The sequence below is a fragment of the Bos mutus genome, chromosome 11 (assembly GCF_027580195.1).
Source record: "Bos mutus isolate GX-2022 chromosome 11, NWIPB_WYAK_1.1, whole genome shotgun sequence".
Classification (NCBI taxonomy): domain Eukaryota; kingdom Metazoa; phylum Chordata; class Mammalia; order Artiodactyla; family Bovidae; genus Bos; species Bos mutus.
In genome coordinates, this window is record NC_091627.1 from 11,524,791 (window position 1) to 11,546,634 (window position 21,844).

The window sequence follows — 21,844 nt, forward strand, 5'->3', positions numbered from 1 at the left end:
TTTAAACCTTGTAAAGGGATCAGCGTTTGGATCTCATAGCCTTAATCTGTAATGCAGTGAGCAGGTATCTCAGCACCAAGAGACTCTGATGGATAGCCACCCCAGTCCTGGTGCTTCAGCAGCGGGCAGCTGACTCCTGAAGTCTATACCCACGGGCCACGAGGTCAATTCCCAGGGCCAGAACTCCCAAGGAAACAAAGAAGTCTCTGCAACTCCAAAACACTCCTGGTGGCCCCTTGATGCTACCCCAACATGTCGCTGCCCTGGGAGATTCTTCAGCGTATTGGTTCTAAGCCAGATTTCAGGGATGCTCAAATCCACCCCAGGAAAGCAGAAAAATAATCAAGGTTCCAACTCTAAACCCAAAGCATGTTTGGTGTCTCTCAGCCCTGGAGGGTCTTCAAAGCCCTTCAAAGCCTGAAATAAAATGAAATGTTATTTCATTTACCTGGCCTGTGACAATGCAGGATGCTACCACTGCCATTTTACAGACAGGAGACCTGCCCAGCAGGGGTTGGGCCATGGCAGCAGGAGGGTGTGACCGCCAACTTGGAGATACTAAAGTACTCCGCCACCTCCAGCAGCTGCAAAAGCTCATGTTGTCTCATGTCTGAGCCTAATAAGACTCAGAAACATTCCTGTCCCTCCATCCAGGTTGGCCACCAGATCTGGAAATGGCCATCTGGTGGCTCCGTCTCACAGCTCAGGAGAGAGGCTGGTGGTCTCTAGGGTGACCCACGGTCTGAACCTAGAAGATCGTGGCCACCCCTTGGTGGGGAGCATTTCAGAGGCATAGGCCCGAGCTGACAGGGGCCCTGCGTGGGGTCTGGTCCACGGGTAAAGGACAGACTGAACAGAATCACCCTGGTTACCAGGGAAACCAGGGCAACCAGATCCCCCTGCCTGTGCTCCTTCCATCAACAAGCAGACACTGGACACTCTGTCTGGTTCCAGTCTGTCTCCCTTCCCAGATCTGAGCAGCCCAGGGGCGAGATGGCACCCAGCCTGCCACTGGCCATCCCTCTAACCCCTTCCCGCCCGACAGTGCTAATCAGGCTGACGTTGGGCAGAGCGGACTGGTGAAGGACCAGACCCAGATGGTACCAATGCCACAGGCAGACGTGCATCCCGGATTTCCACCGAGCTGGTGAGGTGAGCCCTGCCCCAGCTGGGTGCCCATCACGCTCACCCTTCTAAATGCCACTGGGCGCGGGCCGTACACTCACCTCGTACAGCAAACAGCCCAGAGACCAGATGTCAGACTTGAAGTTATAGCCGTTCTCATGGATCCTCTCTGGTGACATGTAGTACGGTGTCCCCACTGAAACACAGCAAAGGGACAGGCAGGTGCTCATGCTTTGAGCAGCGGGGAGGCGGGGTGGGGGGGTGGGAGGGGCCTGACCTCAGCCTCACTGGGATCCTGGGCAGCCCCCTTGCCCTCTCTTCCTGTCCCCTCCTCTGACAAGTGAGAGGGCTGGGTCAGACTGCAGGGCCCCATGCTTGTGGGGCCCTAAAAGTTCCTGGAAACAGGGACCCACTCAGACCTGAGAATCCATCTTGGGGTTGGGTGGTGGAGGACTGCTGTTCTTTCTAATTGCCCAGGGTAGGGGGACACAGAGGCCAGGCTCTGGGAAGCAATTGACCAAGTATCCTCTAAAAGTGACTGCTTAAATCCCAAAAGAGTTCAGATAAGGTTCTCAGCAGTGAAAGCTACCATGGTGACTGCTGACCAACCATGGCATGGGAGCCCATTTAACAGATGGAGAAACTGAGGCTCAGAAAAATGACAGGACTGAGGTTCAAACCCAGATCTTCAGGCTCCAGAAACTGAACTCTTGGCCACCACCCTTGGCTACTAGCACCAATCAACATGTCCTGCCTGAGATTTCTTAACTAGGACAGAAAAGATACTAACCATAGAAGACTGATTAACTGGACTTCATTAAAATTAGGAACTTCAGTTCATGAAAGACCACTGAGAGTTAAAAGGCAAGCCACAGACAGGAAGAAAATTGTCCCAACGATGATCTCATAGACAGAATATAGTTTTAAACTTCTATAAATCAACATATAAAAGACAAACATCCACCCTCCCTCAAATTAGCAAAATATTTGAAGAGTCATTTCAAGAGGAGACTATCCAAGTCACCAATAAGCATGTGAAATGAAGCTATATTTCTCATTACTGATTAGGGCAATGCAAATTAAAAGTACAATGAGGTACCACCTACCCACCTGAATGGTTTAAGCTAAAAGCCTTAGATAACTAAGGTGGCGGTATGCAGAGCAACCGGAACCCTCACGCATTGCTGACAGGGCCATAAAAAGACACACTCACCCTGGGACACCATGTGGCAGTGTCTACTGTACTACAGTTGCACACTGCCGCCATTAAAATCCAGCAATTCTTCTCCTAGGTATGTGCCCGAGAGAAGAGTACTCTGTCCATCAAGAGACATGATCAAGAATTCGCAGAATGGCTTTATTTGTAATAGCCCCAAACTGGAAACAAGTGGTAATCAACAGTAGAAAGGATAGATTGATAATGTGGTCTATTCACACAAGGGAACGCTAAACAGCAATGAATAAGAGCAAATCTCAGGTACATACCACAAAAGGGACCGTTTTCACAGACACAATGTTGAGGGAAAGAAGCCAGGAACAAAAGAATACCACTATTTGATTTCATTTTTATCCAAAACAGGAAAAATTACTTTATGGGGGTAATGTTCAGGAAAGGGCTTGAGAGAGCTTTGCTGTGTGCATATCATGTCTCAGTTAAAAAGCAGAGGCGGCACATTTAAAGACAAGCTGGGCAAGCATGGAAGGAGTTCCTGGTGGGTAGTGAGCTCCTCATCACCAGAGGCATGCAAGTTGCAGCAGAGCAGCTGATTTGGCAGGGCTGAGCAGGGGGCGTAGGAACCTGGATTTGCAACCACAGATTTATGTAAGAATCTGAAATTCTTACATCAGTCCATCTGAAGGACAGCTGTTCAGGAGGCCAGATTTTAAAGACTGTTACACAGAGGACATTTATACTGGCCATAAGAATCTGACGGTGGCTGGGGCTGTTCTGGTCAGAGTCTATGAAGGCAGCCACAGTCCAGTGTGGCAGAGGCTGAGACTGAGATGTAGACTGATGACCCTAGGAAGGAGGATGTGGGAATACAGGGGACCCTCGGGGGAGAAGAGGCCTGTTGATGAGCTGGACTGGGAAAGTGATGGCTGCCCCAAGGCAGGGGCCTAGACTTGAGGCTGTCATGGGCCAAAGGCGTTTCAAGGCAACTTATTTTTACCAATAAAGGTGTTTACGTTTTCATTCCAATCCCAAAGAAAGGCAATGCCAAAGAATGCTCAAACTACCGAACAACTGCACTCATCTCACACGCTAGTAAAGTAATGCTCAAAATTCTCCAAGCCAGGCTTCAGCAATATGTGAACCGTGAACTTCCTGATGTTCAAGCTGGTTTTAGAAAAGGCAGAGGAACCAGAGATCAAATTGCCAACATCCGCTGGATCATAGAAAAAGCAAGAGAGTTCCAGAAAAACATCTATTTCTGCTTTATTGACTATGCCAAAGCCTTTGACTGTGTGGATCACAATAAACTGTGGAAAATTCTGAAAGAGATGGGAATACCAGACCACCTGATCTGCCTCTTGAGAAATTTGTATGCAGGTCAGGAAGCAACAGTTAGAACTGGACATGGAACAACAGACTGGTTCCCAATAGGAAAAGGAGTTCGTCAAGGCTGTATATTGTCACCCTGCTTATTTAACTTATATGCAGAGTACATCATGAGAAATTCTGGACTGGAAGAAACACAAGCTGGAATCAAGATTGCTGGGAGAAATATCAACAACCTCAGATATGCAGATGACACCACCCTTATGGCAGAAAGTGAAGAGGAACTCAAAAGCCTCTTGATGAAAGTGAAAGTGGAGAGTGAAAAAGTTGGCTTAAAGCTCAACATTCAGAAAACAAAGACCATGGCATCCGGTCCCACTACTTCATGGGAAATAGATGGGGAAACAGTGGAAACAGTGTCAGACTTTATTTTTCTGGGCTCCTTCCTTACTCCTTGGAAGGAAAGTTATGACCAACCTAGATAGCATATTCAAAAGCAGAGACATTACTTTGCCAACAAAGGTTTGTCTGGTCAAGGCTATTGTTTTTCCTGTGGTCATGTATGGACGTGAGAGTTGGACTGTGAAGAAGGCTGAGCGCCAAAGAATTGATGCTTTTGAACTGTGGTGTTGGAGAAGACTCTTGAGAGTCCCTTGGACTGCAAGGAGATCCAACCAGTCCATTCTGAAGGAGATCAGCCCTGGGATTTCTTTGGAAGGAATGATGCTAAAGCTGAAACTCCAGTACTTTGGCCCCCTCATGCGAAGAGTTGATTCATTGGAAAAAACCCTGATGCTGGGAGGGATTGGGGGCAGGAGGAGAAGGGGACGACAGAGGATGAGATGGCTGGATGGCATCACTGACTCGATGGACATGAGTCTCAGTGAACTCCAGGAGTTGGTGATGGACAGGGAGGCCTGGCGTGCTACGATTCATGGGGTCGCAAAGAGTCGGACACGACTGAGAGACTGATCTGATCTGAAATACAAAATCCCAACTACCACTTCATGTCACTACTTCTCAGTTTAACACTGAAACAATAAGATCAAGGACAGTGTCTTACACTGAGAAAGTTTAGCTATTTGAAACTTATCGTCTTGCTTTTCCCCTCTCTTTGGAGATGGGTGAGAAATTCTGTCGTGCCCGTCTTGTAGAGGCCATGAACAGTGTTGGAAACTCCTGCTCCCGGCCTGAGCACCCTGGGAGCAGGATCTCGTTACCAAAGCGTCCCAGTGCCCTCCCCGGGACCAGGCCACAGCGGGTGCCCTCTAAGCATCTAGTCACCAAGTCAATGAATCCATCTGCATGGTATCAGATTGTATGTATGAGCATAAACACTTTTAAACGCAGCCTAATGCACTATTTACTTATGTCTGTCCAAGAGGGACTAGCTGATTATTGCTTTACTGGGTTACCAAGCACTGTTTGATGGCAATAATCTTTAAACCAGGACAGCAGCCATCACTTAAATAGTTTTAAGAACTGTGTCATGCTATATGCATACTTTATGGCTGAAATCAGGGGGCTAATTGCTACTTAGCAGAAAGAGCTGTCAGTTAGCAAATGAACCCACGTGGGATTCTATAAGCAAACTGCACTTCTAGTAGCAACCCCTTGTACATTTTGGTCACAAGGGAGCAAAATGAAAATGAACGGGCAAGTGTGAAACGGATGACTTGTCATATCCAAACCACAGGGTGAAATCCAGACAGTTCTCCCCTAACAGTGGGAACCTCAGACCAAATGGCAAGCGATCCAGCACTCGGGGTGGGTGGACATGCTTACCAGGTGAGGACTGTCTCCCACACAGAACCACCACACAGGGCTGATGGGGTGCACACAGAGATGGCGCAGGTCACAGGCCCTGTCCTCAGTGAGGGACAGCAGGTCCACTGTCTGGCTGCACTGCACCAAGACCCCTGGCCAACCACCCCCCACCCCACTCCCTAGCCAGAAGTGTCGGCTGGCCCTGACACCTCTTCCCACCCTGTCTCACCCTTCGCTTATTCTCGATCCTCCTGGGTCCCCACAGGAGGGACTTGGGGGAGAGAAGACCTGCTGAGTGATCAGGCTTTGGCCTGGCAGGGCTGCCTTGCCAGGCCCATCTGAAAGTGAAGACTCTGAGTAGCTGGTCCCCCTGCTCAAGTTCCCCTGCTGGCCACCCCCGCCTGCCCTCCAGTTCAGCTGTGCCTCCGCTTCTGGGTGGGCTTCTCAAGGTCAGTCAAAGCGCCCCCTCCCCTGGCTAGGGAGGGCCAGCTGCTCAGTGGATCGGGGCCTTTCCTTTATGTCCCTGTCCCTCTGCTGAGGTTCCAGATGCCTGCCTCGGCCCTGCTTGGGGTGAAAGCCTGGAGGCACCGGGGAGAGAAAGCTGGGGGCATCATCTTCCCCTCTCCTCTCAACCTACCTTTTTATTGCTCCTTCAGCTTTTATTCATTTCCACCGGATATGAGGGGGAAAAGGCAAATATATCCTGATGAGATCTGTACTTTCTTCTAAAATGCCAGGACTACATACTCCATCCATTCATCTCTCTGTCCATCCATCCATCCATCAGCATCCAATGTTAACTGAGCCCCAACGCTCTGCTGGACCCTCCCAGGTGTGGGTCTATCAGTAGGTAGTGAGTTGCCTGTCCCAGCAAGTGTCCAGGAGGAGGCAGCAGAACAAGGAAAGAGTCGACTGACCAATGGCTGTAACCAGATCACCTGAAAGAGGTTGTTAAAAATCTGGACCCCTGGCCCCTGCATCTCCCACAACCTCCTGGAGCATATCATACAACTGAGAGGAGCTCTGCAGCGTCCCACACTGGCCCTCCTTTCAGCTGCTCAGAAACGTTGTGGAGCCATGAATCCACCAAGTGCTAACCGAGGGAAGTGTGGCCTCTTCCCTGACCCAGGGGAGGGGCCTCTGCATCTTACAGTTGGGGTGCTCTGCCTCACTGGAGGGCTCTTCAAACTACAAAGCTGCAGGGGGTGAACACAGCACCTCTTCCTGTTGTGTCAGCTTTTCCAGGGAATGAAGTCTGTAAAACTCTACTTTTATGCCCACAGTAAGTGCCCAGACATTATGAAAGATAACATTAAAGATAAAATGAGAGACTTCAAAGAAGTTCCCAGCTTGCAGCAGGCCCTGGAGAAGTGACCCCGACTCCCAGGGGTGCTGGGGGAGAGAGGGAGAAGCTGGCAGGGGGAGGAGCCTCCGCAGACAGTGGCCCTAAACGCCAGGCAGGGACCTCCGTGGGCACGTCCAGCGGCAGAGCAGCGACAAAGCCTTCGCAGAGACGCTCAGATGCAGAAAGCGCACAGCCAGGGTCTCAAATCCCCTGCCAGCAATCTCCCCATCAGCCCCACAGCCCCCAGCCCTGCTCCCACCCTCCCCTCCAGGGACGGAGCTCTGCATATGAAAGAGGAGCCCAACAAACCCTGACCTTCCCCGCGTCTTCACCTAGAACTCCCAGATTTCAAACCCGGCAGATATCAGAGGAGAACGTGGGACCTCAAAGCGGAGGCTGATTAAAGGGCCCCGCTTCCCGAGATGCGCCACTCCTGTCAAAACAAACTTTGCTGTGTTTTGAAATGCTCACAGTGTTTGAAACATGTTCATTAGATATGAAAAAGGCAAAGATATCACATGAAGGGGAGGCTGGCATCTGTGGGCTGCACTTCTTCCCCGGATGGTGGTTTTGAAAACGGCTGGGAAAGGGGGTGGGGGCGCTGACATGCACCCCCAGAGCGGCACCCCAGCCAGGCCTGGACCCGTTGCAGCAGAGAACCGGACCCTCTCTCTCTGCCTCCAGTGGAACACGGGGTGAACTCAGTGGTCCGTGGGGGTCCTCCCTGCCACATTCTGGAGCCCTGGTATCTATCTCAGAAAAATGGGGATAGTCTGAACTCCTGGCACACGGACAGGAGGAAGCAACAGCTCTGGGAAGGCTCTGCTCCCTACAGACCCCAGGGGCTGGGCAATGGAGGGGGGTGGTCCTAGGAAAGGAGGGCTGGGGGTACCCAAGAGGGCAGGGGAGCCGGTGAGGACCAGACTCCTCTGTGCTGCAGGAGGCCCTGACCCATGAAACTCCCTCCCTGCCCCCGACAACATCAGGCCTCACTTCCTGAGGGGGCTCCCCTCCTCCCTGGTCCCCTGGCCACTGTCCTAACTGCTGCACCTCACCTGGACAACGGTTTGGCTTAGCCCCCCTGCCCCACTGTCCTGCCCATTCTCACCGCCCCCGCCCCGCATCCTGCACCCCAAGGCAGGCGCCACGTCTCTGCCTTAGGCCGAGGGCTTCTCATCCCCCAAGAGAGAAAAGCCAAGTCCTCAGCTTCCGGGCCCTCTCCAGACTCTCCCCGCTCCGCCCAACACTGGGACCACAACACACGAACACCCTGTCCATGTGCCACCGTTTGTCACCAAGTCCTCCTAAGTTACCAGCCGACCCGAGGTCAGGCCACACAGCCCTCCCGAGAAGCAGCCATGTTGATGAAACACTGTACTTCTACCAGCGTCGACTTGATTCCAGATTGTTTACATCCCTATAAATATCTGCCTACTGGTAGTTCCCCCCATGGAGGATGGCTAACAGATCTAAGGGTCAGGGAGCACGACTCTGCCAGGCTACACGGCACCCCACATTCCCAGTTATCAGGGGCTCACCCCAAGATGGCGCAGGAAGCCTTGGATGGAAACTCTCGCGTGGCCGCACCTCACCCGCCATGTGGCACCACCCCGCCCACCACGTGGCCACGCCCCCGCCTGTCACGTGGCACCACCCCGCCCACCACGTGGCCACGCCCCCACCTGCCACGTGGCTCTGCTTGGAGCGCCACCTGGTAACGCGAAGGTGCTCGCCTCACTGCACCTGTGCTTCCTCCCCTATTAACGAGTTCTGAGGATTCCCACCTCCCTGGGCGGCTGGAGCACTAAGCAAGGTACCACCTGGGACATGAAGATGCTTTGGCTGGTGGTGAAGATGCTAAACACATTTTCCAGCCCCAAAAGGACTCTCCAGCCCCTGCTTGCCTGGGGACCACAGGGATATGGCAGTGCTGCTCTGTGCCCCCGTTTCCTCATCTGTCAAAAGATTTTAAGCCTCACTGGTCCACATTTTTAAGATGCAACATGTTTTTCAAACATCCTTTAAACCATGTCTTCTTTGTTAACACACCTCCTTGGTCAGTTTAGTGACTTCAGAAGATGAAAATAAAGCCCCTGGGAGGGGCCAAGGCAGCTCCAGGTCCCAGTGGACCCTTGCTCCTCGGGCACAGCTGAGTCAGCCAGCCAGCACTGTGCCTTCACACAGTGGGCCCGCCGCATACCATTCTGCTTGCCCCCCCACACAGTGCCACCCTGGGTCTGTCTGGGAACCCCCCGAGAGCAGGGAAGGCTGTATCACCTCATGTTCCCGTAACCTCCCATCCTGCACCCAGCCCAGGACCAGGGCACTCGGCCTGCGGAAAGGCGAAGGAAGGATTTATGTATGCCCCACAGCCAGGCCAGGGGTCAGTGACATGGAAAACGGCCTTACCGTGGGTACCTGACAAGGGTTGCCCCCAACCGGACCTGTCTTCTCCAGCCCCCCTGAAAGAAGGGTGGGGAGCGGTAATGGCCTGAATGTGAGCCTGCCTCACCTCCCACCCCGATCCCAGCCCGAGGCCGTCGGGTCTCATGGCAGAGCGGGCAGAGCCTGCTCTCCCAGCCCCACAATTTGTCTTGCAGCTGCTGCCGTTGCTCGGAGCGAGACACTTGCTTGTAGCTTGTGAGCTGTGTGTAGGCAAATCTTTCATTTTTCTTTCATTATGCCGGCGTGTACTGTCACTTAATTTTTATGTATGCAATCCTTCCTGACAAATATGATCTGCTGCCTGGTAATTCGTCTGACGCTCATTCTGTTCCGCGCTCTAATTACGGCTCCTATTCCTGACACCGAGGCAGCCGCTCTGCCACCGCTGGGTACCGCACCTGTCAGCCCGGCCATGGCATGACTAATGCCCTTTCATGCCAGCCTCGTGTTAGCAAATATGGAGGCAGAAGGGGGTGGGGGAGGAGGCGGCAGGAGGAGATGGGATTTGCATAAGCCCTACCCTGGGTCAGCAGCCTCTGGAGACAAGGTGGTTGCTGGGGCAACGTGGCTGCCTCGGAACATCCCCCACGTAGTAGGTGCACAGAGGCCAATGGATGCATAATTCACACCCACACATGGGGTGTGCGGGAGGCTCTGCCCCCCAAGTCCGTCCTGAGTCATGAGGCACCTGCAGTTCGTGCAGCCTGCTGCCCCGCCGAATGTGTGTATGGGACAGCTGTGTGTGGTGGAACCTCGCCACGGAAGGGGGTCTTTTCTCCTGGTCTCCGAGACTTCAGACCTGGGCTATGGCTTGGCACTGTCGCCTTCGTGGGGCCTAGCCCCCGGTTCTGGCCACAGGGCCTTGCTGAGCCCGTGCGGGCCTCTCAGCTCGATGGGCACACGGCCCCAGGAGGGCTCCTTCCACCTACCATGAGGCCCGACAGCCACTCAGAGGCTGTGGGAAGAGCCTGGCTTACCCGGGCAGCCTTTTCTCAAGTTCCAATTCCTTCTCATTAATATAATAAGTGCACCAGTCCAAGTCGATAAACTCACACTGTTGGACGAGCCCGCATTTCTGCCCGCTCCTCACGATGTGATCTTAACCAGCTCTGACTTGTGCCGCAGTCTTTTCCCCGGCGGGACAGAGGAGGGTTGGGACCTGACTGACAGGGGACAGGAGGCAGTGGCTTTAACTCTGCTCTTTGACGGTTTCCCTTGAATTTCTGGCCTTTCTGAAGCCCTTGCACCAGAGAGGTAAACAGTCCCAAGCTGACAAGACACAATGATTTCCCCAAAGAGAAGGATATGGGGAAGCGAGAAAGAGACGGCTTCCTCCCAGGTACAGGAGTCAGTGGCCGAGCTCCGGAGGCAGATCCTTCCAGGGCCCCCAACCCTGGGCTCCTGGAAGAACCAGGTGCTGCACCGGGAGGGCCGTATCATGGCCCGGCTCTGCCATCACAGAACTCAGAAGAGTCCCTCAAGCTCCCTGGGTTTCAGATTCCTCATCAGCGCAGAGGAAGGAGCCTATGGACCCTGACATCTACTTGAGGCATGACCGAAGCATCGCCAACTCAAGGGTTGGCGGGTTCTTAAACATCCTTTCATTCTGACCTAACAGAAGAGCCACAGCACACCAGCTGCTAAGGAGGCCGGGCCAGAGGTCCTCTGAGGTCAGATAGGGATGACGATTTCAAAACAACCACATACACACACGCATTTACACAGTCACACACACTCACAGTCTCTCCGGTTCCCAGCTGGGAGCTGTTGATCTCTGAGTTAGCCTGTTTCTCCAGACTGTGTGCTATACCCTGAGAGCCTCGAGCCATCAGGACCTGTATGAACAGTGACAGTTTCCACCAGGAAAGCGTGTCTTCCAGAAGGCTGCTGTGTGTCTCTTGGCACGCCGCAGGCTCTCAGGGGTGTAGCGCACAGGAAGACCGGAGATGCACTGGCTGGGCCACGGAGTGCGGGGGATGCGAGTGGACAACAGAGCAGTGTTCGAGGGGCTCGGCCTGTGCACAGGACCAGCTCCCTCCTGTGGATGCGGCACCGAATGGGGGAGATGAGTCTCAGGCACCGTCCCCTGCAGACGCCACGGCAAAGAGCCAGGAACTGCTGGGGGTCGGGGAAATGCCCCTGCACCCTGCCCTGGCCTGAAATGTTCCCATGCAGCCCTGGTCACAGCACCCAGGGGACCCTACTTCTGTGTTCCACACACACTGGGGACTTCGCTGGTTTCTAATCAAGTGTAAAATTCTCCAGCCGTCCAAGTTTCGCATTTGCTCACATATCTGGAGAAGGAAATGGGAACACACTCCATATGCTTGCCTGGAAAATGCCATGGACAGAGGAGCCTGGTAGGCTACAGTCCATGGGGTCGCAAAGAGTCAGACACGACTGAGTGACTTCACTTACTCGCTCACATATCTGGATTCTGAAGCTGGACAGTGCTTAACATGACCCGAAACACACATGTGACCTCCAAGTCTCCTTCGGCGTCTGGCCCTCAGTGCCCCCGCGCTCCCGGGATGGTGTTCCCACTAAGCTCAGCCTTCTAGGCCCCGCCTGCCTTCCTTGCCACCCATGGGTCCTCGACCCTCCCCATGCCATCCTTTCCTCCGTACCTCCTGGGCTCCTGGTCACTTCCCACACTTCAGCTACAAAGTCACCTCCACCATGAAAGCACTGGGCTCCTACAGCTTTGAAACTGCCGGTTTAAAAGCCAAAAGCTGTAAATAGCCCAAACATCCCCAGCAGGAGGAACGGGCTGAATGTACATGAATGAATGAAGTGTCACGATCTCACGTGTTGGCAGGTCCTTGAACATCCTTTTGTTCTGACCTAACAGAAGAGTCACGGTGCACCAGCTGCTAGGGAGGCCGGGCCAGGGGTCCTCCAGGGTCAGATGGGGACGAGAGCTTCAAAACCACCACACCCAAACACGATGGGACACCGTGCAGCAGCGAGAAAAATGGCATGGTGGTCTCTGCGACCATGGAGCCACACCTCCCTATCCCTAAAACATGAGCTCGTGAGGACACGGTGGTCGCGTCCTGGGCTCCTCCAGTCCTTGGTTTACTCCCCTCTGGCCACTGTTCTGAAGCAGAACATCGGAGGTTCTAACCAAAGGCACCCCAGGGACAGGGTTCGCACTCCCCACATCATCCAGGACCTTAGGGGTTGCTGGGGTGTGAACGGCCTGTCCTTACCTAGGGAGTGGGCCGCGGTGGTCTCTGAGCTGAAGAAGCGGCCCAGGCCGAGGTCGCCCAGCTTCACGATGCCCGTGGCCGTGATGAACACGTTGGCAGGCTTGATGTCTGCAGGGGAAGGAGAGGGGGGTTGGTGTGGGGTCTGCAGTGAGGTTGCCTGGTGGCAAGGGGAAGGAGGAGGAGGCCTGGGGGTGGCCAGAGAGTGGGGCCCTTCAGGTGATGGGGGTTTAGTCCTCAGTCCTGCTCTCTCAGGCCAAGACCCTGGCCCTGTCTCTGCCCAGCTGTGGGACTTTGAGAAATGTAACCTCAGTTTCCTCATCTGTAAGATGGGTCTAACTTCACTACAGCTCAGGGCTGCTGTGAGGTCTAGGAGTGCAGGGATTTTTGTTCTCGTTTCTTCTTTTACAGCAGAGTGGGTACTCTATGCAGGTCTGTATAACAGATGAAGGAGGTGCTCAGGGAGGTAACCTGTGCTGTTCCCCAGTCACCAGGGCAGTGCCTCACACACAGCAGACACTGATAAATGCAGGCAAAATGAACAAGTGGAGGAATCAGTGAAGTCATCTAGCTAAAGCACACAGCACTCTGCTGGGCACCCAACAGGCTCTTTGCTCACAGTTTAGGACGATGTCAGCTCTCAGAAACACTCATCTCCTCTGTCCAGCCAACTCCTACTAAGACTTCAAAGCCCAGATGAAAAGTTCCCTTTTCCAGGATGATTTCCCTGCCCTCCCAGGCAGAGCTGGCGGCAGTACCGGAACTAGCCATGACTTCCCTGCCAGTCTCTCCACCCACCCTACCCTCGCTGCAGGCCCCTCTTGCTGGCTCCGGGCTGGTTTCGGGGATTGGAGATTATGTGTTGAGCATGGCCCCTGTTCCTGAGGTCCCTGTGACTACATGGCACTTGGTGCTGTCACCTTGGGGAGGCCCCTGACAGGGGCACAAGGTCCAGGGTGCCGTCAAGCCTGAGGCCTCCCGCTCCCATTCTCTGACGCTGTAAGGACAGGCAAGATGCTGGCCACCCACCGGCTGGGGATACAAGGCGGTCGCCCTCCTCAGGCTGTCCCGAGCAGCCGGGAGGAGCCGAGGGGAAGGCTGTGTCCCGCGGCCCCCGGCACGTACCGCGGTGCATGACCCGGCGGGAGTGCATGTGCTCCACGGCACTGCAGAGCTGCACGAAGTACTTCCACACGGTCCTCTCCGGGATGAGCCGCTTCTGCTTCTTGAAGTACTGCGGAGGGGTAGACAGACACACGGACAGGCTTGGGTGACGAGCCTGGGAGTGCCGCTGTAGGGTCCCGGCTCCAGGGGTCACGTGTCCACCCCCAGCACCAGCATGGGGCTCCCTGAAGGCGGGGCTGGCCTGGACACAGGGGCTGTTCTGATGGCTTCGCTGAAGGGATGCTGGGACCACATCTTGAAGGCTGCTCTCTATGACCCTCTACCTGGAGTCTCCTGGACACACGTCCATCTCCTCCCACACTGCCCGACAGGGATTAGTTCCTTGCAGAAGTGACTGGGGTGGGCTCTCTGCCCTGGGCCTGGCCCAGCCCAGGATGGGGGCACCCAAGACCTGCTTGGTGCTTAAATCCCAGCTCCCTTCCTGGGAGCCAGCACATGTAACCATGAACAAGCATGGCAAGGACCTCCAGGAAGCGGGCCTGACAGTCTCAAATGGACCTTCCAGTTTCAACAGGCACAACCTACTTTGTTGCCTGGGAAATCATACTTAACACTGCAGAAAAAAAAAAGCAAAAAACAAAAGCCTAAAACTCAAAACCTACCCAGGCTGCACTGAGTGATCTGTAAGTAACCAAGGGTCCTGAAAGAGCTCAATCAACCAGGAACATGTCCTCGTCCACTGTTCAGATCAGCATCCCTCCAGGGGGATCTCCTGTGGGCCAGGCCCGTAGGGGTCGGGGACATAATTCACACACCCGTCATTTGGAACCTAGTTTCTGTTCACTTAGAGCAACCATCTTTTCCCAAAGCAGCCAGAGGTGAAGACTTGGCAGCCAGACCGGCACAGGGAAGACCCAGGACACTCGCAGCCTGAGGCAGGAGGTGGGACCCGAGCTAACCTCTGCTAAGCACCTGCCATGTGCAGCCTCTGTGCTGAGCCCCACAGTGATGGCTGCACCCATCTCACAGATGGGGAAACTGAGGGCCGCACGGGAGCAGTAAGGGGCAGAGTTACAACAGCTCAACCTGGGAAGCCCAAGCTCTTTACCCACTTCTAATGGTACCAGTAACCACCTGATGAAGGCCCAAGGTCAGAGAGGTTCAGGAACTTGCCCAGGGTCATCCAGCAGGGGCGGCAGAGCTGGAACCAGACGTGGACACCTCCAACCTTGGGACAGTCATAGTGGGAAGCCCCTGGACTGGCTCTAAAGCCCCATGAGGCTCTTCTAAGGCTCCATTCTGGGAGGGGACCTCATGAGTCAGCTGCCCCTGGCTCCCGGCACAGAGCTCCCCCAGGACCACCTCAGGCCTCCACAGTGGGCCGCACTGCGGTGTTATTTGTACCCTAATGTTAGCTAATCCTCATTATAGCATTTAAATGGGGACGTGCGCGGCTGTGCATGGTGATTTTCTAAATGTCACGTCCTATTGGTACGGGTGACATTTAGCGGGAAGGCGCGGAGTCTCTGGTGGGTTCTGGGGTGGCAGCAGCTCCGGCTTCACCATCCATCGTAAATAACGCCGGCACGTGGCCATGGCGGTGCTGCTTGGCTCTGGAGGCTGGGGGCCTTTGGGACAGAGGGTCTGCTGGCCAGCCGCCTCCCTGTCAGGCCAGGACTCAGTGTGGCCCCAGGCTGAGCCCTGCCTAGGCCCCTGTTCCCTCCAAAAGCCAGAGGCAGCTAGAGAGAAGGAAAGGCCGGAGAAACAGCTGCTCCCAGGCCCTGAGCACTATGCTGGGTCCATTACAGATGGGAAACTGAGGTACAGGGAGCTGCCCAGGTCATCCCGCAGGTGTGTCTGACCCTGGGCCCGGGGTCTTCCTACTGCCCTGCCTTGCCTGTCTGAGCTGCTCTGCCTGCAGGGCCACAAACTCAGCAGGGGAAGGGGAGGGTGAGGGGCCCTTGACAGAGGGAGGGAGGTGCCAGGCCATGTGAGGAGGAGGGCTCCTGAGACAGAAGGGCCTGAAGCACCTGGAAGCTGGGCCACCGCCCCAGAAACCAAGGGTGTGAATAACCGACTTGAACCCTGAGTCAGGGTTGGCCCAGGGGAAGCCGGGGTGAGGGGAGGCACCACCCCAGGCCAGGTACAAAGGATGCTGGATGCCACCATGCCTCCCTCCTGTCTCTTCTGGCTGGAAGGAGCTTGCATCCAGGCCCTGCAGCTCCCACGCAGCCCTCCCCGATGAGGCCCCCACAACAGCGGTGGAAACTGAGGTTCAGGAAGGGGAGGGATCTATAATTTCCCCAGCACCCCCAACTCCCCATTGTCTGACTCCAGCCCCCTCCATGAGCTGAGAGGCTGTGAGGGGGTCTGAGGGCCACAGGGGCTGACAGGGTGCAGCACCCTGACCAGACAAAAGTGCTTTGTGGACCCTGGGCTTCCATCCCTCTGGGCTCTGGCACAAGCTGCTCTGCCTCTAGGCTGCAGGTCTCCCCTCGGGTATCTGCTAACATGCCACCTCCTCCAGGAAGCCTTCCCTGCTAACGTGTCACTTCCTCCAGGAAGCCTTCCCTGGCTCCCACAGACCCTGAACTTGGCTTGTTCACTGCTGCTCATGACTGCTCGTTCACAGCTCTGCTCTCCCATCAGAAGGCAAGCTCTCTGAGGGCCGCGCCTAGGCCAGCAGCATGGGGGTGGGCACAGAGCAGGTCTGGATGCATGGTGTTCAGGGAGAGAACGACACAGGAAGGAGAAAAAGAGTGGGGGGAGCGGGGGAGAAGTGAGATGTGAAACAGCACATCTGTTTCCACCAGGGATCTGCGTGGAGATTAACATCCCTGCAAACCCATTAATATGTCAACATATCCACCCAACAGTATGTAAGGCAAGCTCTCTGAGAAATTAACAATAACACAATAAAAGGAGCCAGCCAGCAGATCAATAAACATAGTGGGAGACTTTAATACCCCACTCACACTTATGGAAAATCAACTAAAAGAAAATTAACAAGAAAAAAAAAACAAAAACATGTATCTATAAAGCTCACTAAAGCAAAGCACAGTAAAATGAGGTATGGCAATAAAAGGCATTAAAGCAAAAATAAATAAAGTGCTGAAAATTAAAGCTGTCAATTCTGTAATAGATATTCATTGAAAGTATCTTTTGAAATGGAGTGAAAACACCTTCAGAGAAATGAAAGCTAAGGAGAAAAGAGCTATAAAAATGATAAAGGAATGATGATAATATCAAAACAATACTGGGAAATACAGGAAGGAGTGCACTACGAACAGTCAATACATGGATAAACATTAGAAACTATTCTCTTTTCTTAATTTCTTCTGTAAACTATCAACATTATATTGTGAAATTTTTCAGAAAAAAAAAAAGAATATGGTATGACATAGTTCTGTCTTAGATATTATGCAAGTGGGATGAATAGAAAATAACTAACATACCCATGGTAAAAAAAAATAAAATAAAAAAAAAAATAAAAAAAATAAAGACAGAGATAAACAAAAAAAAAAAAGGTACTAAATAAAAGTTTTTCTTCAAATGTTGTGAAATTGCAAAATGTTAAAATAGACCAAGTCAAAAATTTAAAAAAAAAAAAAAAAAAATATGTCAATGAAAGTATAAAAGCAGGTGATAACAGCTCAAGTAATGCTGCTTCCCAGAAATGCCCCTATTCCTAGGAGCCAAATTTCAGAAGAGCAGGCACCGAGCAATCATTCAATCCCCAGTGCCTGGTGGGAAAGACAGAGCAGGGTGGGGGCTCGGGCATGGCCCAGCCCAGCTTAGGGACAGACTGGGCTCGGGGGAGGAGTGATGCAGGCCCACCAACACGGTCTGTGGATGAGGGTCCAGCCAGCCGGGGAGCGACGACCTTGAAGGAGGCGGGGTGAGTGGAGCTGAGCGTGCTGGCCCAGGGATCCCACTTAGAGACTGTGCTACCCCACGCAGGTGACAAAACCTCTCTGAGCCTCACTATTTAAGGGTAGTGTGGACTCAGTGAGTGAGGCATACACGCAGCACGGCTGTGGCCTGCAGTGGGTGCCCCATCGGTGGAGCTGTGAAGGTCCCCGTGTCCAGGCTCAGGCGGACCCAGTTCTGGGCTCAAGGCGGGGCGGGGGGGAGGTGAACGGGCAGTCTGGGGGCTGCCTGTGGGACTTGGCAGGTTGCTCAAAATCTCTGAGATCCCTGACCTCGGCCATTATATGGGAAGGAAGATGTCTCACAAGGGCTGAGGGGCTCAGGAAGGTCCCCTGGGGATGATGCCACCGGAGGGCCACTGGAAGCAGAGACCTGGGTCACTGGCACGGGTCTGTGCCCATGCTGCTGGGGATCCTCAGGTAACTCTTCCAACCTCTCTGGGCTTAGTTTTCCCGTCTATAAAATGAGGCAGAAGACACTTTCCCAGATTCTGAGACCTGGGGTCTGACCTACAGGGGGTTATGCCCCATCCCTTCTGCGAGGCAAAAGTGGCCATGAGCCCATGGGTGGGCTGGGGTGGTGAGGGACCCCAGATGGGTCTTTTCTGCCCGTGGCTGACCCTCTCCCAGCAAGTGTGGATGGGACCATAACTGAGGCCTCTGGGCATCAGCAAGGGGGGACGGGGGGCGAGTGTCCTTGAGCAGCTGCCTCTACCTGAGACCAGAGCACTGGGGGATCTGGGCTGAGGTGGGGGGGCACCTGACCTGGGCAGCACCCCGAGACCCAGCTCTCCCGCCAGGCACCCTCACCTTGATCATCTGTGATAGGTCGCCCGCGTCCGCCAGCTCCAGCACAATGTTCAGTTCATTGTCCTCGATGAATGAATCCAAATACTTGATGATGTTTGGATGGTTCAGTTGCTGCCCAAACAGAGAAAAAGAGGGAGATGGAGCCAGTGAGAGATGATACAGTTGGAGAGGCGAGTATCTGGGGGGAATGGCCTGCAGACCTGGGTGACACGGGGAAAGCCATTTTGCATCCCTGAGCCTCAGTGTCCCCTTTGTAAAATGGGCATAATCTTTTGCAGAGAAGCTGTGAAAATTACACAGGCTGATACCCCTGAAATATCTACATGGTGACCACTCGCAGCTAAGACTCAACAGACACTGTGGAAATGACCCTTTTCTCCCTCCTCTTCATCATCACATCCACCCAGGCCCCTCCAGGGTAGGGCCAGACCCCCACCACTCCACCTCTGTACTCAGTGGTCCTGGAATACTTGGAAGTGTCCACCTCCTTCCTTCTTCCTTCCCACTTTCTCAGTTTCTGACCCACCCTTTGTGAAATCTTGAGAAAACATCATTCCTGGTGTGAGAGCTGCCCTGAGCACGGTGCTCAGTAATGAAGCCCTGATTCTGGCCTGATCACCGTGGCCTGTGTGATTGCTGGACAGGACCGCACCCCCACTGGCCGGAAGTCAGCCCCTGCTTGGCTGACAGGAGACCCTGGCATTCCTTATAACTGAAACTATACTGAAATGACTCCAGGATCTAGGGAAGGCAGAGGGACTCAAATATTCCGCCACAGTAAGGTCAGCCGGTCCAGCGGGGGTCCCACCCAGAGGCCACTTGAAAGCACATTTTCCCAAAGGCCCAGAAGGTGCGGCGTGAGGGGCACGTATCTATGCTGTGCGTCACTGTCCTGCCCCGCCTGGCAGCCTCTCACTGGTCCTGGCGCGAACAGCATGAACGATGCCGCGCAGTGGCCCCTCTGAGGACCGCGCTTCTTTCTGCATTGTAGGAAACATCCCGTGCCCTGGCACCTCCTGTTGACTTCCCACAGGCAGGCTGGAGAGGTGGGTCACGTTCTGCAAAGGGGCTGGCCTGGTGGCAGAGGTTATAACCATGGCAACGGGGGCTGCCTCTGACCAGATGCTACACTGAGTCCTTCCAATGCATCTTCTCACTAATTCCACGACAACACCTCTGAAGACAGCATTCTCGTCATCAACCCCTTAGACAGATGAGAAAACCAAGGCCCCAAGTGGTCAGCAGCTTACCCACGGCCCCAGAGCTAGTGAGCAAGGGACGTATCTGCCTGCAAAGCCCGCAGCTGACCACGCTCAGTGGCAATGCAGCCTGGGGGAGGGTCAGAGACCCCACACCAGGCAGGCCCAGGTCATGTCACCTGGGGCAGCCTCACCGAAGAGGCTGTGGTCACTCAGTTCTGAGCCCAAGAACCAAACAGGCTGGCTTGGTGTGCACACGTGTACAATCCCTTACTCATGTGAGCAGCACACATGTGTTCTTGGCCACGAGTAGGGCGACAGGGGTGTGTGATCCAGACAGCCACTCCCCAGGGCTGGGGAATCAGTTTCAGGGATCACAACTGGGTCCAAAGTTAATCATTTAGTAAAACTTTCAAAATGTTATCTGAAGAGTATTTTAGGACCTGTGATGGCTGGAGTTAAGGATACCTCCCTACAAGCCTCTAGCCTCCCCCTTGGGACCCATCACAGCCAAGGGCCACCCCTGCGAGCATCCACAACTCCCATATGGCCACGACACCTCGCGCTCAGCCACTGCTGGGCCCCCTTCTTGTCCCCACGTTCAAGTCTCACATCCTGAATGTGGCATTCAAGTCCACCATGATCTGCACGCCCATCCATGCTGTCAGGGCTCCTGCAGCAGGCTTGTCTCAGCCTTCCAGATTCTGAGACCAGGCCCTGGGCCCTGCACGATTTCCCCAGCGCCCTTGGGTCTGCCAGCATCACCCGAAGGTCACCATCTGCCGCCTGTCTGTTCTCCCTCCTGCCTGGGAATCCCTGGGCGGTGGGGTGGCGGGGGAGGGTGCCATGGTTGACTGTACCAGTAGCCCACTTTACAGGAAGCTGCCAAGCAAGCTCTCTCTCTATGTGGGGACAGAGGACACCAAGTCAGTGCTGACTGTGTGCTCTCCTGTGCCAGGCCCTCTTCAGACACTACTTTATTTTTAAAAATTTTTCATTGATTTATTTTTTGGCCATGCCACGCTGCTTGCAGGATCTCAGTTCCTTAACCAGAGACTGAATCCAGGCCACGGAAATGAAATCCTGGAATCCTAACCACTAGGCCAGCAGGGAACTCCCCCGATACTATTTTATTTAATTCTCTCTATCTGCCCATATCCTGTAAGGCCGGCATTCTCACCATTGGGCTGATGGGCAAACTGAGGCTCAGGGAGGTTAAGTCATACGCTTAAGGCCGCACAGCTTGTAAACGAAGACATCAGCATTTGAATCCAGGATCCCGGGCCTCCAAAGCCCATCCCTTTTCTTCTCCTCCATCACCTCCTAATTCTCAGGTGGAATCCTGAACCTGAGATTCAGGGGAGGAGGGCAGAGCCCAGGGAGAGCCACCCCTAGACCAGGGAAATAGGTCTAGTCCAGAAAGTTCTGTCATCTCTGACTCTCAGGAGACCAGAGGGGAATCCAGCAGGAAGGGGGAAAGGATGACCATAGACACCATCCACCACCACCACCCCTCGCCCTGGACGGGCCCTGCAGGTCTGTCCTTCACACAACCCTGTGCAGCTCCGGTGGAACCAAGGACTTCTGCTCACAGAGGGGCAGGCACATCAGCTACTCCCGGGGGACCCATCCCCAGTTGTGCATCCTGCCTCCTCCCTGTTGGAGGCCTGGCTAGAGTCCAACAGGTGGACACCTCAGGGGCCCCGAGCTCCTCTAGCTCTCAGAACCCGGGGACCCGTGCTCGGCTGTTAATTCTGCCCAGTGCCCCAGACTGGCTCGGCTCTGTCTCCCTGGCACAGAGCATCTCCTGGAGGGAGCACGAGAACGGGAGAGAAGAAGAGAACGCACCTGGCTGAATATTCAGACGTGCGTGCCACCGCATGGAAATACAAGGGCACGAGGCTGAGCGCAAAGATGGGATGAGACCGACAGGGAGACAGAGACAGACAAACCGCAGTCGGACCCAACACCCACCTCCGCTCCTTCCCCAACAGCCTGGTCCACGGCCGCCACATCCAGATCCGCAAGGGTCAAGGACAGCCAGTCTGGGGGCGCCGCGAGGACTGGGCAGAGGCGAGGCGGGTCCCCACTCAGCCACAGGAGGACAAACCAGCCGCTGCCCTCCTCCAAAGTACGTCGTTTCTGAATTTAAAGGGCTAAGGGGCTGTGATGGTCACGACATGGCCCAGCCTGGCCTAAGGAAGCGTGGGGCTCCTGCTCGGCCCAGGGCACTCACCTTCAGGAGGCCAATCTCCTTGACACAGTCCTGCCTGGCCTTGGCGTCCATCATCTCAAATATCTTGAGAGAGAGAAGACAGAGAAAGAGTGGTTAAAACCAGCACCCAGAGCCCCAGAGGGAGCACAAGGCCCGGGACCCCAGTCTGGGTTCT

The 21,844-nt window shown here is 54.4% G+C and overlaps 1 protein-coding gene across 2 annotated transcripts in view; it reads right to left on the reverse strand.

Moving 5' to 3' along the window:
* The window catches only part of NEK6 (NIMA related kinase 6), an 87,029-nt gene that overhangs the window by 11,182 nt on the left and 54,003 nt on the right, over positions 1 to 21,844 (reverse strand). For both annotated transcript variants that reach the window (XM_070379012.1, XM_070379011.1), the window contains 5 exons: positions 21,691 to 21,753; positions 18,256 to 18,366; positions 13,517 to 13,625; positions 12,395 to 12,502; positions 1,227 to 1,321 (listed from right to left, as the gene is read on the reverse strand). In XM_070379012.1, coding sequence (XP_070235113.1) covers positions 1,227 to 1,321; positions 12,395 to 12,502; positions 13,517 to 13,625; positions 18,256 to 18,366; positions 21,691 to 21,753 — 486 coding nt within the window. The remainder of the gene's footprint in view (positions 1 to 1,226; positions 1,322 to 12,394; positions 12,503 to 13,516; positions 13,626 to 18,255; positions 18,367 to 21,690; positions 21,754 to 21,844) is intronic.